At 38.8% G+C, this 18566-nt stretch overlaps 2 protein-coding genes across 9 annotated transcripts in view; both read left to right on the top strand.

The window, feature by feature from the left end:
* ITGB6 (integrin subunit beta 6) overlaps nucleotides 1-6043 on the top strand; it is a 53510-nt gene extending 47467 nt beyond the window's left edge. For 6 of the 7 annotated variants that reach the window (XM_084524221.1, XM_084524220.1, XM_084524222.1 and 3 more), the window contains 3 exons: nucleotides 1365-1484; nucleotides 2928-3094; nucleotides 5029-6043. In XM_084524221.1, coding sequence (XP_084380347.1) covers nucleotides 1365-1484; nucleotides 2928-3094; nucleotides 5029-5130 — 389 coding nt within the window. In that variant the 3' untranslated portion in view covers nucleotides 5131-6043. Of the gene's footprint in view, nucleotides 1-1364; nucleotides 1485-2927; nucleotides 3095-5028 lie in introns of those variants that run through there. The other variant, XR_014694510.1, reaches the window with a different exon arrangement.
* A 6440-nt stretch (nucleotides 6044-12483) lies between these two features.
* PLA2R1 (phospholipase A2 receptor 1) overlaps nucleotides 12484-18566 on the top strand; it is a 43898-nt gene continuing 37815 nt past the window's right edge. The window contains exons 1-2 of one of the 2 annotated variants that reach the window (XM_084524118.1): nucleotides 12484-12523; nucleotides 17848-18231. In XM_084524118.1, coding sequence (XP_084380244.1) covers nucleotides 12499-12523; nucleotides 17848-18231 — 409 coding nt within the window. In that variant the 5' untranslated portion in view covers nucleotides 12484-12498. Of the gene's footprint in view, nucleotides 12524-14288; nucleotides 15022-17847; nucleotides 18232-18566 lie in introns of those variants that run through there. The other variant, XM_084524117.1, reaches the window with a different exon arrangement.

Genomic DNA, 18566 nt, shown 5'->3' on the forward strand with positions numbered 1-18566 from the left:
GACCACACCTTATGATAAAAAAAAAAGTGAGAATTTCTTTCTTTATGTATGATAGATATTTTAAAATCCATTATTCTTCTCAGATTCCTCCTGTATATTTCATTACTCTTCTTGATGCCAAAGTTTGAGGACTAAAGATTTTTAGCACAGTTGCTTGTGAAATTTCAGTAAAAGTTTTAACTGGATAAGAAATAATGGAAGGGTTATGGATACAATTGATCATTTTCACAAAAAAATGTTTCAGAAGCTTACTGTTGTGTTTTTGTTTTGTTTATTTATTTATTTATTATTATTTTTTAAACCTCTGCAAATAGAAATTGAACAGGTTTTTCTAAAAACTGTATTGAAAAGCATATCTAGATTTCCAATGGTCTTTTAATCATGGGTTATATGGAAACATAATAAGCATTCAGCCACAGAGGTATTTGTGTACAAAGCTGTAAGGTAGGATATTTTTGCCCTGTGAAAAAATTATGTAATGGTTAGGCTCAGAAATACAGCATTTCTGGCATTGGACCGGTAGTCTCAATTTTCAATTGTCCTATTTGCTTTATATTGTCTGTCACTGGTAGCTTTCTCCTGTCTCTCTCTTGCCTTTTGAATGAACTTTTCTCAGCAGAAAAGGTTTCCTAGTTAGGAATCATTTAAAAAAAAAAAAAAAAAAAAGGATTAAATTTTCCAGCAGATCTGCATTAAATGAAGAGACAAATAAACCCAGGCAGACTGTCATCTCAGGTTACTTTTTATCTGCTTCCCTTTGAATCACATTACAAAGATCCCAGAATCACAGCTTTCTGTTATTAATTTATATTTACTGTTGTGACAACGTTTGGCATACTGATCTTTGAAGTAACTATTGCTGAAGACATAAATGTCTTTAAACAGTTTCCATTTCTGTTTGATATGTATGTATCTACTTTTGAAACATAATCTAGGCATGTGAGTAGCTCTAAACTAAAGAGAACATACTGTTTACTTTGTCCTATAATTGGGGACTATTACATTTCCCAGACAGCTGGTGGTTAAGCACATTAGAATTACTTCCAATTCATTGAAATTCACACTACAGCAGATTAGCAAAGTGCACTGGATGGTCAGTGCAGATTGACAACACCTGGATCAGTTCTTCTGAAATGCAAGTGAAAAATCTGAAGGAAAAAAAAAAAAAAAAAAGACAAAACAAAACCCGGAGTGCGAGAGAAGTATTTAAAATCAGTAGAAATTATACGGGTATTTCTGCTTTCATCTTTTACTCTTTACCGTATACAGACAAGGTTGTGACAAATGTTACACCAGCAGTGTCTCTTGTTATTGCATGTTAAATTTCATTTGATTTGATGGATGACTTTTTTCCCCCCTTGCAGATTTTTCAGAGGATAAATCCATTCCTTGCTCTTTGCAGGGGGAAAATGAATGTATAACCACATTTCTACTGGCTGTGGATGAACAGGGAAGGACAATCATTCATAGCATAAAGCAGAAAGGTAAGCAGTTACATTACCTTTTCTACATGAAATCTGGTTTAAAAGCACAGATGGGACAGACAATCAGTTTGAGCAATGCCAGGAGCTGAGCTCTTTTGAACAGCACTGCACCTCCTTGTGTTTGTAACTGTCCTCTGCCCAGCCAAAACAGCACCTACTGAAGCATTTATTTAATGCTGTATTAAAATAAGTGCTTGGTCTCCCATGGAAGATGGGCAGAATAATCCAGTGGATTAATCAGACATTGTTGAACTCTGCTTCTCAGCCCTGCCTCTCTCTGTGGGTTTAAACAAGCCACTTCACCTCTCCCTGAGTTTCATACCCATAAACCTCTTATCACCACAAGGGCTGCAAGAGTTTGTTAACTTTTCTAAAGTACTGTGCAATTCTAAGATAATAATAACGAATGTCCTGTGTGTTATATCAAAAAACTGTAATCCACTGTGAAATGACATACATTTTGCAAATTGCACTATTTATTCAAAACACTGACTATACCTGACAAAATGCATCTTCATAATTATGTTTAATGTTGTAGTAGTATTAAATTTTGAGTGCCTTGCATAAATAACAAATATTCAACAGATCTTTTTATATCCTTTCATTTAACAATTTTTTATTTAATGCTATTTCACTACTGATTTTTTCAGTAAAACTTCTGATGTAGTGGGATAGGAGAGAACACAGATACCACTTTCCAGCTGCCAAGCAGTTTGGCTTCCAGGCAATAAAATTAAATTTTTTTGGTCACACCCAGTGTCTCAGTACTAAATGTTGGTTATGTTTTAGTGAAAGCCATGCAAATTTGTAACTTACCTCTGTTAGTACAAATGGCATTTATTTTGTTAACCCTTTGTGTAGGTTTTCTCTAGCATTCATGTGATAATGAAAGTGATTTCACTTCCATTAAAAGCTCACAAAAAAAAAAAAAGAGCTTTTATTATAATAACAGTAGTGTGGCTTTATATAAATTATGATTGCAGAAAAGATCGCTGTACTAAAAATTAAAATTAAAGAAACACATTTGCTTGTAAACTATACCCGTAATAATCAAGATTTGAAAGGTAAGCCTCTGAGAGATTTCTCTTTATTAAATACATATAAATACAACCCAGCCATATTTATGTAATTATAAAGACACAAATAGGAAAATAATTTTCTAACTTTCCTCCTCAGAATCTGGGTCTGTATTCAGCAGCTGCTAATCAACGTGATAAAAAAGCTTTTACTTTTTAATTTATTTTTTCTTTACATTTCAAGGCAATATTTTTCAGGCTTGCTAACCCTTTAGCAAGCTAGTAGGAGTAAAATAATATGGGATTGGAGGAACATATATGCACAGTTCCCAGCAAATGAGAACCACAGAATGCCTCTTGGTTGTTTTTAATTGCCTAAAACTTACTGATTGGATATCTGCAGTCATAATTATTTCTGTTTTCACAGCTTGCCCACAGCTTCCAAATATCCCGATGATAATGGTGGGTGTCACCCTTGCTATCCTCTTGATTGGCATTGTTTTGCTTTGTATATGGAAATTGCTGGTGTCAGTTCAAGACCGAAAAGAGGTGGCCAAGTTTGAAGCAGAAAAATCAAAAGTTAAATGGCATACGGTATGTTAAATGTATTAATTTTATATGAGGTTCTTTAATTTTTTTGTATGATGCACAAAGACCTTTAAACTCTGTCTTGGTTGTGTTCTTTTAAATTGATAGGTTTTGCTCATAGATTTTCATTACTTTTAGTACTCTATGAAGTTGAAAAATTCTATTAAATCTCTAATTTTTTTAGGGATAAAGAATAGCTAGTGTTCAATTGCCTGGTTTAATTTCTTCCACATGTAAAATGGTGTAGATAATACTTTTATAAGTTTTTTTTTTTTTTTTTAAATTAGTACCTCCACTCTGATTAATCTTAGCCAAGTTGCTTACTGCCTACGTAATTTTCAGAGGTATACTCCTTAGATATAGAGCCTGCTGCAGGAAAGTGAGGTTATCAATGGCCTCTATAACAATGAGAGCCCACTTATGCTTAGCAGCAATGTAAGCTGTCCAAAATGTAGGTAAAAGGACAGAGCAATCTAGCCCTTAGCTTCTATCTATAGCGTGCATATGTCTAATGCAAGCTGATACCATGTTCCGTTTTCCTATTTCCCCTCTGCCCTTGGCTTTTTTTCTCTTCTGCAATAGTTCTATGACTTCTGAGACTTTTTGAAAAAAATCATGTTGAGTAAGCATTTCTGATGGGTGTCAGGAGGATATGCAATATGGTACAGTTTACTTAGCTACATTCCTCTACAAAACTTGATGATTGCAACATTTCTGCAAGAATGGACACTGCCTGCCTTTCAGTTTTTGAGACAGGAAAAATTAGTTACTTACAGGCAAGGCCACTTGAAAATGTTTTCCTAATTCTTCAGGAGGGCTATGTGTGGTAAGAGGGAAGAGAAGGATACTATTGATAAAAATATTTTGATTTTCTTTTCTGTCACAAGAGGAAATGATACAAATGGAATGATGCGAGGCCAGTATTAAAAGCCTAGGTAGGACTTACCCGTCTAGTATGTGTCAGTTGGTGGGGCTCACACAAGAAGACCCTGACAAGTTACATCTCACAGTTGAGTTTTCTTGTATTTCTGCGCATTTTTTCTGTGTTTATAGAATGGTTCGATCACAACATTTAGGACACAACAACTTATGTATTTGATAAAGTATTGTTTGAGTATGTACCTTACCTTAATCTGGGAGGCAGATGCAGAAGGAAGTATGTTTCTGACCCTAGACTGGCTTGTGTTGTCTGAGACAGACTGGATTAATTTTTAGTGTCTTGGAATATCAGAAAGTTGCTAAAGTCTGCACTGAAATGATCAAAGGTACGAAATTACTTCTGTACAAAGAATAGACCAGAAGTCGTAACTAGGGAGAAGAAATAGCGGGAGGAGAATGTGATATTGGTCTATAAAATTACCACTGTAGAAATTTAATACGGGCCATTTTCTCACTGACTTTTTCCTGTACAAGAACAGTGAGATAGCAGGCTCCAAAGAAGCAAAAGACATCTTTACACAATAACTGTTTGAGGCAAATGATTTATTTCCACAGATATTTTAGATGATAAAGTTTGTGTAGGTATAAAATATCTTTACATAGATATGTAGAAGGATGACATCCTCTCTGATCTGCAAGGTTTGCAAAACACATGGTAGCTCTCTTCCATCAGCCTGCATTGCCAGTTTGCCAGGTGTGTGTCCATTGCCAGGTGTCTAGCCTGGGTTTCCCACAAAGCAGAGTACTAATCATCTTCTACACCTTGGGAAGCAGAGTAGTACCAGCTGGTGTGTGTAAGATGTGTATCACAACACTGGGCTAGCAATTGTTGAAATCATGGATCAAAATTAACCCTTGGCTAAAGAGGTATGTTAAAAGCAGTGGTTTACAGCAATATATGCTTGTAGCTGAAGCAATGGCAAGATGAGTTAAACACTGCACGATTTGCATATTTTATTTTATTTTATTTTATTTTATTTTATTTTTTTTTTTTTTTGTAGGAAACAAATCCACTGTACAGAGGCTCAACAAGCACTTTTAAAAATGTCACTTACAAGAACCAAGAAAAACAAAAAGGAGCCACGGCTGCAGATTTCTATTAGCACTTTGGACACTACAAACTTAATTTTACTGGCCCGAAATCTAAAAACTCTATTTGTTTCTTCTCAGCTGATTATGTGATATTTGTTTGCATATTGCAGTAGTATAATCATTCTGATAGAGAAAATATATCTTATGTTGGGAAAACTATAGATAGCACCAGTAGTAAAGGTTAACAAATTAAAAACAAACAAACAGCTTTAATATTAAACCACCCCCATCTTAGAAAAATAACATCACAAATATTTCTAATTTGCTCATTACTACCGAGGATTAAAAATTATCAAAGTAAGTTTATTTTTGTAAAGTTAAGTATATAAAATGAGCTGTATACTACTTTGTTCATCCACAGAACCCAAACACATTTGTATTTAGGAGTGTATTTACACCAGTCTGTTTGGTGGGCTGGTTTAAATTCAATACCATAAATTTTTCATCAGTGCTGCTTAAACTACTGTGGTTAGAGGTTCCTCATATCACCTGTTTGACTGAATCATTTTTCATCAGAAACAGCTACTGCTATGGCCAACCTTCCATGTATCTACGGTATAGAGATACCTCCTCTTTAATTTTTTCTTGTCCTGCTTTCCTCTTTCCTTGTCCTTGAATTGGTTGCTGTTTGATGTTCTTTAAGAATCCTCCACTCCTTGAGGTTATCTCAGGGAAAACTAAATCAACCTCATATTCACTTGCACAGTTGTTTTCTGTTCAAGTATAAAGTTCTTTCCCCCCCCCTTTCCTTTAAATTCCAGTAGAGAGGATCAAGAGCAAAAGAGAAATATTTTTAAATTAGTGGCCCTACTAGAGAAACTTTAAATCAGAGGATTACCAGAATCCCCCTCACCCCCCCGTCAAGTCTAATATTTATCTCCTTTTTAGGCACTGAAAATAAACCTCTCATGCTAGACCATTGCATGAACTGTTGCATGAGCTCTTTATGTGCAGGAAAATTTCATACATCAAGACTTAGTGTCACACAAAAAGGCAGTATTTTTTTGTTGATATATCCTAAACTGAGAGGTTCTTTTAATGCCCAGCAGCCGAACATTTTATTTGTGTGTGAAATTATTAATCTCTTTTAGACTTCTTTTTTCATACTAAGCAACAAATAGATCTATGAATTCCACCTGATATTCATTTCCATGGCACTAATGAGGATTTTTAAATCTCAGTTTTAAATAGTTACTAATGACTTACCATAACTTCTTAAATTGTAATGTTGATATCGTGAATGAAGAAAAAAAATCCTCAACAAAATCAGCTAACATGATGACAAAAAAGTTACAGTATTGGGCTATTTTAAACTTACAATAGTGTAGTTTACTTTTTAATATCACTTTTCCTCTGCATTTTTAATTATCTGGAATACTTGGTCAAAATGTACATACAAATGTACTTATAAGAAAATACTTTGAAAACAAAGGTACATTGATATAGTCACAGACAGTTATGTACATTCCCTATGGTAAACTATGTATTTGATCTAAAAACTTGTCCATTTTGTAATGAATATTTACAAAGTCTGTGCAACCTCAGCCTCTGTATCCTCTGCCACTACTGGATACGAGACTGATCTATCAGCTAGGTCTGACCCATGCCTGTTTTAGGGCCTGATCCAAAGCCTACTGGAGTCAATGGCTACAGATGAGGATCTAGTTTCAGTGAAACTATTAGTTTTGGTTTACAAAGATTGTTTTGTTTAAACAAACCAATTAATACTGTCTATTAGTGGATTAGAACCTATAGTATATATTTCTGTGCAAAGAGAAATAAACAATATCTGATGCCTTTGGAAAGGAACTGATACTATAAACTCATAAGAAATGATTGCAGTGTGAAGGGAATGATGGCTGTCATTAAACTGGAACAAGTAAATTACAGGTTCGCATCTATACTCTTCAGTACTCTTGCGTATCTCAAGGTGAAAATGTGCACAAAGACTGGCATCTGCACCTCTTCCAACCACTGAAGTCCTACAGATGTCAGTGCAAGCTACATGTGGTACCAAATCCTACTTCCCTGGCACACGGATAAAAACACATTGCAGGTAAAGCTGGCACCTGAAGTCAATCTCAAATTCCATTTGGGCCAAGAATGCCTGAAGGACCAGGAAATCTGGATTTAGCCCATGTGAATTATCTGTTACTCTTCTATTTTTCAAATAGAAGTCATCTTTTTCTAGAATAAATTAGTGTGTTGTTGTTTTTTTTTTTTTAAGTAAAAAAAAAATCTTTACTGTTTATTAGGTATCTTTTAAATTCTGCAGCTCAGTATGAGGGTTGAAAGCCCTTCTTCTGTAGGTCACTCATTTCAACATTGAACTACTTTTCAGTATTCAGAGATTCTCAAAGTGGTGTTCATGTTTTATGTAAAACATTTGGTGGTCTATGTTCCCCGTTCCTACAGGAGCTTTCATTTCACAAAGCTATGCTGTCTGTTACTATCACTTACATCTTCTGATCATCAGCAAAGATCTGATTTTGTATGGAGGCAATGTTTACATTCCAATTAATCCTCCTAGCAATCTCTCTGCAAATTATCAAAAATGTACAGAAATTTAGGCAGTATGTTCTTCAATTTCCCTGCTGTAACTGAGTGTACTACAAATGTGCTGTGCACCTTCAAAATTTTCAGGATGAAAATCACTCAGATAATTAAGAATTCATCAGACGAGAAAATAGAAGGGCTTAGTGAGAAATATTTCTGTTATTGAGGGATAAGCCATTCTTTTAACAGCATTAATTTAGATCATATATTTTGACAATATAAGAAAGCAATTAGATTTCAGGATCTTACTTGACATTCGCCCTAGAAAAAGAGTGGTGTTCATATCTTTTTATTATATCATTTTATCTTGTAGTATTTGTATCAAAGTTCACCTTTTCTTTTTTCCTCCACCAAATTCTGAGTGGGTTTTTGTGTGGTGAGTGGGATGAAAAAGTCTTTCTGCTGTTTTCATGAATATTGTTTTGACCTGGGGCTGGACCTTGAGAGTGGCCAAAACGTTTTTAATAGAAAATCTACTCACTGAAGAGTTAAACTAAATAAAACCAAAAATCATTAGCAATTTTGTTGTATTGGTGTATCTTTTGTAGAATGGCATTTTCAGTAATGTATAGTAAGTGGTTAATTCTTCCTTTGATTTATAAAAGTTACATGTTAACCTGTATTGTATATGTTCAGATGCATTCAGCTTTGGTTTGTAATATAACTAGTGGGTAATAAGCCGGGATACAAGAGCAAAACGTCAAGTGCAATACTCTCCATGTGTTGTATAATGCTATACAGAAGTCCAGGTTTCTTTTGCAATGGGTGTAAGGGATTTATTGCCCCACAGTACTTATCACACACAATCTAGAAGTAAACAAGAGGTATTTTTTTATCTTGGTCTATTTGCAAGAAACAGGTAAATACCTCAACTTATTTCTGTAAAAGAAGGATTATTTAACCTTCAATAAAGATTATAAAAGATAATGCATTTTTATATACTTTTATTCTTTCTTCATTTTCCATTTTATTGCGTGTCTATCATTTTTTTAATGCAATTTGATTAATCTTAGCAACTTTTTCATGCTTTGGCATACCCTAGAGCTAATTTGATAAATTCTTTCTGTACCTTTCTTAACATAGTATGTGAGCTTTAAGATGTCTGGATGTTCATTTATTTGCAATCCTTTTACTTTTCAAGGAAATGATTAATGGCTGAATCCTGTAAGGAACTGATTTTTGGAGATATGATTGATTACATATGGCATTCTTTTCATACAATGGCACCTAAAATACACAACTTACTTAAAGCTAAAGATCCATAGATCCATTAATTTTGTAAGTGTAAAAACAGTAATATCTTTTTGGAACTACATGGCAAAGTGCATGTTTTCTGTTTAATATGAAAGTTACCTCTACTTTTTTATTTCTAATCAATACTAATGTATTTTGATATCTGCTAATTTCCTGCTCTGAGGAAGTGAACATTCATTGGCATCCTGGAAAGAGCTGTATTTAAAGCCAATTCTATTCTCCAGGCACATAATAACGTCATGTTCTCTTGAATTTCACAGTGGATTGTTAAAACTGAAATTGATATAAATGTGTAACGTATCCTTATTTTATGTAATTTAGAATTTATTCCACCTCAAATATTTCTATGCATTCTTATTTTGTTTGGTTTGTACGAATGGTTCATGCTTAGAAACTTTTCTTCTGTGTTTCCACTGAGGTACATACCAGCTAACACTGACAGATAGCAATAAAAGCACAATAATTACACACAATGTGGCTTAATGAAAAAGCTTTGGCTTTTCAAAGATTTTAGTAGATCACAACATTGTTTCTTGAAGCTGGCTCAGTCTCTTTGTTCTACCAATCACTATGCACAAAGCAGACAGAACCAAAAGCTGATTTTCATTGGAACCTCTCTCTACATCATGTTATTTACACTACAGTTTAGCTTGTTTCTAATCAAGTTAGATAACTTAAAATTGTTTCAAGACATTTCTGTATTCAGACAGATTAAGTTCTCAAGGCATTATATATTTTAAAAAGTGCTATTATTTCACGGGTTGGTTAACTTTGCTCAACAGTGGCTTTTTTATTACTGTTTCCATTTTTAGACAAGGTACAAATGTAAATAAAAATGAGGTCTTTATGTAAGAAAAACAGGAAATTTCTATTTAGTGTTCAGCGGTTGGATGTTACCTATGTTTGGAAAAGCATGTACCATCAACTTCTGGCTTCGAAGTTAACAACTATAGTTCAAAGGCAAATTGTGGCTGCTGTTGATCATCTTAGGTGAGAGGTTAAGACTTGCTTTCTCTAAAACTCTCACCTGACTTAAAAATCAGACCTATGATTATAGCATAATTTCCATGTAACAAGCCATGTAAAGGTTGCTTCTATTTTAAGTTATGATTGATTTGGAAAAAAAAAAAAGTATAAAAAAATAATAAAAATAAAAATAGAAAAAAAAGCACACAAATCCCCAATAATGTTAAAATGTTAGAGAAATTGATGCAGAAAATATATCAAACCAGGAAAAGGAACTGTTCAAACTAAGGTTAGTAGCAATCTTTAAAATCAACGAACTGTTACAGAAATATTTGACAAGACCCCCTCAGTGTCTGCAGGGAAAGTCCACTGTAGGAATGTGTCATGAGCCAATTTGCAAGGTGACAAGCAAATGAACCATAGGCAAGCAAGAGAATATGAATGTTCATAGATAGTGGTCTGTACCTCATGTTCATCCTAGAGTACCTGCAGCTACTGCTTCAAGCTGTCTGGGACAGCAGCTGCAAGAAACCAGTTCAACATCTCCCTGTAAACTATAGATTTTGTATTCCCCTTCTTATGGTCCCTGAATTTGGAAGATACAGGTGTTAATCACTAGAGCTTTATCAGAGATAGACGTGTCATTGGACATGGTGTTTACTGTGTTCATAGTGGATGATTAGTCAGTATTCCCAAAGTGTGTGTGGAAAGACTCTACGTCAGGGTTTGTCCATGATTGGCACTCAGGAAATTCATTCCAAAATAAATCTAGGAATTTAATGTGAGTTGCATAATTCCCATAAAAACTGTAGACAACATCCATTTTGAATTGAACTGGTCTTAATTTAGTTAATCTTTATTCCAAGGTAAGGACAGGAGTGTCTGAACATGTTTAATTTAGTTTGTCATTTTCTGTACAGATACCAATTTAATTAATTTAGATTAAATTTTGAATTCTTGCATGGTGAGATTCCAATGAGATAAAGAAAGATGAATAACAGAACTCCTCTGTCTTTCTCCATATCAAAGGCCAAGATACCTGAACTGACTGGTTTAATAGCATCAGTGGCAAGTCATTCCCTTGGTTATAAAGTTGTTAGAGCCTTTCCATGACTCATAACCAGAGCATCTAGTCTATTTCAATTCAAGCGTTTACGTTTTTTTGACTGTGCATTTGCACTTGATGATAAACTCAGTCTCATTACAGTGAACAGAATTCCCTGCAGAGATATGATGCTATTCTGCATAATGTGTCCAGGTCTTTCACAAGAAAACAATCTACCAGCAAATGTTCTTTTCCTCCTACCTGAAATGAGCAGCAGCTAAAGAGCTTTGGGTTTTACCAATGAAGTTACATTTCTTGTTCTTAATGCTTCAGTTTGTGTATGGAAGGATGCAAAGGAAAAATAATTTCCCTTTCTGCTTTCTTACCAGCATAAAGTTTAGAGAAAACACCAGAAATGTTAATGAGTGTTTCCCTGGTTTCTCTTATGTGTGCATGTCTGTAGATATAATACAAAATATAATTATATAAGTAACGAAGACATATTCTACCACCATGTAAAGCCAATGGGAGTCCTGGTTTCCAGACTTTCTTGAATCCAAGTTTTAAATCCTCAAATATGAGACTGACCACATATTGGATTTACCACAATAAAAAATAAGAGAAGAAAAATATAAATGTATATGCATTTTTATTGCGTGCAAAGTCAGATACCTAATGCATTTTTTTTTCACCTGAAAACGAATTGGTTAAAGGAAAGAGGCAAAGTAAAATTACTTTGGGTTTCTCTGTGTGCATATTCTCCAAAGAGCGTGGACATTCTTTTGCACTACCTGTAGGATTTCTCTCAGTCTAAATGTGTACGCATGGCTGGAGAAAAGATAAGCTCTTCTGGGAAGGAGTGTACATGCTTCAGGGGCACACCCTGCTAGTGTTAGCACTGGGTACACCTTGTGTCCTGGCATTCCTGCCAGCACCTAATCTTGTTATGAATATCACACCCAGTATGTTTTGGGGTATTAGACTGATGGCACATTGCTAGAGGCTGTCTATCCTTCCCAAGTAGTCATTCTTGGTCTCTTTTTTTACTAAAACTGTGGCTTCCATCACCCCCAGTTTAGACCAAACCAAGCCCAAACTCTGCCATGCTCCCACATCAGGATGCATGGCAGGGCAACAAGAACTGGCATGAGGCCTGTGGTGTGGTGGCAGCTGGAGGGCAGCAGCTGCAGGTTTGAGTTTCAGCCAGGTGCTGCTGTGCTGCCAAACCACCACAGCTTTTTGTCAGGGCAGCATGGCCCTGCGGGTGTGGGGGGAACACAGACTGAAGGTCTTGGGCCTGAAGGAATCCGCTTGCCTGGAGCTGGTAAAGAATAGTATTCTCTGTGGCCCACTGTCAAAATCAGCGTCTACTCCTGTTTTTGTTCTAGAGAAACCTGCTTATTCCCTACTACTCTGATTTACGAAGCATTTTTCTGATAAAATGAAAGGGGGAGGGATCTGTATAAGGAAGTGGTTAGCATGGTGTGAAGACACAAACTGGTCAAGCAAATCTGGAATGGTTTATGCCTACAGGCCCACTTGCATATGATCAGGAAACATGGAGAAAACTATCAGTCTCTCAGGTATGTTTTAAACCACAAAACAAAAGTTGTGAAGGGTTTATGGGATTTTTATTTATTCTAAAATACCTGCTAAGCAACTATATGATGATTTTTATTGACTTGTTTAAAAAGTGTAATGTGTAGACTGTTGATCACAGTATGTGTAATTTTTTTATTGACTACAAAATGTCATAGGTCTATTTAGTAATTAAGTCTACTGTTACTAGCTCTTCTTAGGAACACACCAACTACTCCTTTGTATCAGATCTTTGCAAAAATTTTTAGTCTTATTCCAACATTGATCTAGCAGTACTAACAATAGGACGCTGCCTATGTATGCCTTGGTGGCAGTCACATATATCTTTAGCATACTGACCCTAAGTTAGCAGAAACAAGTCTGTGAGAAACTTGAATTAGTGTGAATTTGACAAGGGCTTGTATTTGTGGATGTGTATGGGCCTCATACAAAAGGCTGAGTTAATTGCTAAGAAAAGGTACCAGGAGATACAGAACACCTATGCAGAATACCTAAATAGTGAAGGCAGAGGAGCTCAGACAAGTGCATCTATAGGTGTCCAAACAGAAAATAGATCATCAATTCAGAAATGGATATATTTTTTTTTTTAAAAAAAAAAAGAGAGTTCCAGATAGAAAAGGAAATAAAAGCCAAATCACTACAATGAACGCCTTGAAGGAAAGCATAGAATAAGTAAATTTACAATTTACTTTGCAAAATAATACAAACTGTCATCAAGTTTGCTTCAGAAAATATTGCTAACCATGTTGCCAGCACTATGACAGCAAAGATGTCTCATTACTGTAATGCAGCTAGTACGGCTTAGCTATAAATACAGAGGCCAGGGTAACTGCAGCTGCACTAGAAGGAATTTAACGGTTTAGTACGAACAGAACATATCCACGACAGTAAAGAATTGTTTAGTCAAAGAGGAAAATGTGAATAATAAAGAAAAAAAATGAGGAAGTAAAGCTACTCATAACTATTAAGTTGCTAATTCGTATTTAGTAAAATATTTACATAAATATTTTTTATATGTCCAGTGTTAGATATCTGTAATCGGAACATGCTTATTTCAGTCTTCGTAAAATGAGCAGAAAAATCCACCTATGGCAGTGCTCCCCAGAGCTTGGAGCAGCCCCGTTTTTGCTCACTGGCACTGTTTTCTTCAAACGTAGGAGTGCAAACACACTGTGAGAGTCAGTGGCAGGTTTTTCTGGAGCTCAGGACTCAAAGTGGTAGCCAACACTCCTGAAGTTCAGAGTGCCCAGTTTTTCAAAAACAGCTTGGTAACTTTTTTTTTTTTTTTTTTTTTTGGGGGGGAGGTGTGGGGGTGATGTTACATTTTCTTGAGAGTTAGAGCAATTCTGTCTTCTGAAGTCAGGGCACTTCTGGGACAGCTTGTTCAGCGATGTTTTCTGCTGTTAGTTCTTCTCTGCCAGACATTTTTATCATCTGTAAAGTGGAGAAACCCCTCCACTCATCTGCTTCTTTGTAAGTGTTGGGCTTCCCTCATTTCTCAATACTTTCTACCGAACTACCCGTCCGGAGCTCCCCCAGGCCCAGCAGTTTCTGTTCCTGTCCCTGTACCGTAACTGAAGTGGGCATGGGGGAACAGAGGCCAGTCGTTTCGGCTCTGCTTTGGCACTGTATGCTTACGCTTATACATTTATATATAAACGTAGATACTTATTTGTCTGCTATGAATGAAGAACAATGCAGAAACATGCCCACGCTGATTAAAACCCAACTGTGATGTGGATTCCAGTGAAGCTACTCTATCTTAAACCCAGGGCTTCTGCTTTTGCCTTTCCCCGCGCTATTCATAGCTTCCGTAAGACTGAAACTGTCCCCAAATGGGGGACTTCCTACAAATCCTTCCTCGACCTAAGGACAGAGATGTACAAGAGGGAAGAAGGAAATTACTTTTCCCCATGCCAAAAACGTGAAGTGCCTTGACGTGCTGACCTAGCTAAAAACCAAGTCTCTGTAAAAGTTTGTCTGAGGACACGCAGCAGCGGAGCAGCAAGGCGCCGAACACGAGCCGCGCTGCCGATGTTTTCCTGCCTCCCGCGTCTTTGTGCCACTCGGCTCTTCTTAGGAAAAGCGGCCTGGAGAGCAGACACCAGAAAGCGCTCAGGGACTGCAAACGAGGCGCGCGTGGCTCCTTTTGGCCGCCTCAGCCCCCGGCCGCGGCCTGGGCAGCGGGCCCGAGGGGGGGCCCCGCGGCCGGGGAAGCTCCGCGGGCGGCTGCCGCGCTCCCCCCGCCCTCCGCGGGGTGGGGTCGCTCCTCCGCCCTCCCCGGGGCCGGGCTCCCGGCGCGGAGAGGAGCGGGTGGGCGCCGGGCCGGGCCGTGCCGAGCCGTGCCCTGCCGAGGCGATGCCGGGCATGCGGCTGCGGCTCCTGGCGTGCTGCCTGCTGCTGCTGCTGCTCGGCGGCCGCAGCCCGCCGCGGGGCGCCGCCACCGCCGCCCTCAGCCCCGACGAGGTGCCCGCCCTGCGGAGTGAGTGAGGGTCCCGAGGCGGCGGGGGGGGTGCACGGCGGGGTGGGGAGGGGCTGCTTCAGCCGGCGTCCCCCGTGAGGTGTGCGTGCAGGGGGGGACACGCGGATATTTCGCCTCCCCCTCCCCGGTCCTGTCCCGTGGTGCGGAGGAAGCCCCCGGGCCTCGCCGTGCCCTCCTCGGGGCGGCGGCTCCGGGGCAGTGGCCGAGCACACGCCCGGCTGTCCTCGCACCTGGCCCCGGAGGTCGTGCCGAGGGGGTTTCCTCGCCCCCGGTGCATTCCAGCTGTTTTCCTTACTGCCATTTAAGCAGTTCTCTCTGCTGGTTTTTGGGGAGGGGGGGAAGGAAATGGGAGGTAAAGAGGAAGGAAGAGAAAAAAAAAATCTTGCCCTCCTAGCTCTGTTATACATTATTTGTAGTGGCGAGCCTAAGTAAACAGGAACCCGGACAGCTCTCGGCGCATAGCTTTGCTCCTGGCACTTTGCTTCGTGTCACCTTGCCCTTGTACGGAGGGGCCTGGACGTCAGGAGAAGGGGGATGTTCCCAAAGGGCTCCCTCCGCCCTGTCACATCCTTCAGAGCAGGGTTTAGGATTTTCCCCTTGGCCCCTCTGGGGTGTGCAAGCTCATGGAGCTCCTCGTGGTTGTTCACCCGCAGGGTTGTGGGCACAGGAAGCCCATGTGGCATGGGCTTGGTGTCGCTCCGCTTGTCTCCTTGTCCCCCCTCCGCTGGTGTAATTGTGAGGTCTCTGTAAGACCCTTACCTTTCCTCAGCAGTCATCGCAGCTCTTAAGAGCCTTACGGATAAGGGCGTTCGGATGCATTTCATAAAGGCCAAGACCCCTTCATCTCTGAGTTGTTTCTTGTTGCCCATGCTGTTATGCGGGAGGCATCACGGGTGCAAGCAGAGATAAACTGGGAACTTGTATTAGAACTTTAAGTGTGAATCCCAGTATCGTGGTGAATTAACCTCATTAATCAGTGTTTACTGGTGCTAACGACATCACAGCTTCTACTTATCTAGCAAATAAACAACGCATTTTCTTGGCCAGCCAAGATAAGGCTGCTGTAGGAAAGCCGTACCCCAGCATGAGAAGCAGGAACCCTGTCTGACCTTGTAGTCTGTGCTTGTAGATAGAGGCTGTGCCATCTCTGTGGCCCATGGAGGATGAGGATGGATAAAAAGAAGGAAGCACAAGCTGCACAGCTTCACAGAAAACTCAAAAGCGAAGTCCCCCCTGGGTGTCTGTCACAGAGTGGTGGTGTTTCAGTGAGCTCGTGGCTGGAGGGCTATAGAAATGTGATGGACTAATGGAGCATAGGAAGCTCCTTTAGGAGCCTTGCTGTGCCCCCAGAGTGTTAAGGACTTAAAGCCAGGCTGCTGCCAGGTGCTTGGAACTGCAGTTACATGCAGCAGGCTTGTTCCTACCTGCTGTCAGTCAGAAAGGCTTGCCCACGCTCCTGCACCATCATGAGCTACAGACAACCATAGCCACATGGCAGACGGCACCTGATCCCAGAGAAGCAGCTTGCAGGGGATCTTCTGTCCTCGCTGTGTGTCTGGCCACTGGTGGGATCTGTGCAGGACCTGGAACCAAACTCTTCTTTGTAACCTGTATCTTGCCTGGGCCACTCATCGTGTATGCCATGTGCTGGTGAGCTGGTCTTCTGCCTGTCTGTCACGCAGCACTGCTGGCTGAAGGCTTTCTGTCAGAGAGCTACACCTAAACCATAGGTGCTGAACCCAGACACAGCATCTGGGTGGGCTTCTGCATTTTGTACTCTAGATTTGGAGTATCTTTTTGTTATTGTTACTTCTTCAGGATGTTAGGGGTAGTGAATTACAGATAGAAAGCACATGTGGTAGAAATTATTATTGCAAAACTTCATGGCAAAATGGAAATGCTAATCAGGTTTTCAGGGAATAACCTCCCGAGGCATAAGTATCTCACCTATAATGTGAGAGAAACTCTGTGGGTTAATCGTCACTGGATTTCAGAATAAATGAAATAGCTGAGCTGTTATAGGTTTTATTTTCCTTAGTCCCTCTCAGTTTTTCAGTCTATATGCACAGTTAGACATTTGTTCCCAAGGCGTTAAACAGCTGATTTTTTTTTACATGCTTATAGTGTGATGTCACATTGTTCAGTGAATTTCTACACAATTCCAAGAAAGCTGGGACATCAGGCTAACCTTCACACGTCTGCTTTGGTCCAGCCAGGGCGGTCATCTATAGCTCAACAATATGCATCCAGTAGTTAAGGCATATGTTACCTCTTGATCACCAGCTCTTGTGATTGAGATAAATCCCACCTTTCCTGTATCATACATACAATGCAAGATATGTTTTCTGCCTCTATAGTTGCAGACAGAGATGCTTGAAAATGTCAGAGAATATGGCAATTTCAGTCTTTACACTTTTTAGCCTTTAATTGGAATCTCCAGTCCCTCACAGAGAATTATTTTACAGCTCTGAATATGACTTGCTGTAACACTTAAACCTGTACCACATTATGTAGAATTTCTTGGTGAACAATGCTGTAATTCTTCAAATGTGACTGATGTTTTTTGGATGACCAACATGAGAAATACTGCCTAATCTCACAGTGATCTGTCAAATGGTCTACATGTTACAAACTTGGCTGGCAGTAAATTTAGACCAGTATTCTTATTTTTTTGCAGTGTCAGATATTCTGATGAATATTGTCAGTTTTCTTCATAAATAGCTAAAACGTGTCCTACAATACTATTTCATCATCTGTAGCATTCTGCAAACTGAGAGTGTTTTTTTGTTTTTGTTTTTGTTTGTTGTTTTTTTTTCCCCCATACAGATAAAGGGATATTTATTATCCAAAGTTCAGACTCTAACTTATGCATCAAGGTGGATCCAGCTGGCCTTGTTCTGGAAGACTGCAGTCAACTCTCCAAATACATGCTATGGAAATGGGTATCCAATCGTCGGCTTTTCAATATAGGCAGCAGTACTTGTCTAGGACTGAACATCAGTAGACCAGAACAGCCATTGACTATGCTTGAATGTGATTCAACGCAGTACTCATTGTGGTGGAATTGTGATGGAAGAGCGTTGGTTGGTGTATCGGAGTACAAATTAGCTATTGAAAACAGCAAACGTATTGTTGCCAAAAAAAATTCTAATTATCAATGGACACAGTACATGTCTTATGATGAAGACCTTTGTGAACGTCCTTTCCAAGGTATAAATCAAATTTGTCATAGAAATGTATAAAGGAAAAATGTACAGAAGTTGTTTTTGATGGAAGGTCAGATTTTTTTTTTTAAATAGGAGATAATTGAATTGAGTACACTGCACAATTAATTTTTCTCCTCATCTATTATATGGGCCCCCAAAAAGGCCCTAGTGTCCTTGCGAATCCTGGCCCATTCCAAATGGTCTATAAAATTAAAAGCTGAACTAAGTATTTGCAGTCCCACAGCTCTCATTGTCAAGTAAACCCAAAGAGAGATAAAGAGGGATTTGGAATTCAGATTACTGACAGTCAGCCTGCAATCTCGGTGTGCATTATCCAAA

The sequence above is a fragment of the Aythya ferina genome, assembly GCF_964211825.1.
Source record: "Aythya ferina genome assembly, chromosome: 6".
Lineage (NCBI taxonomy): Eukaryota > Metazoa > Chordata > Aves > Anseriformes > Anatidae > Aythya > Aythya ferina.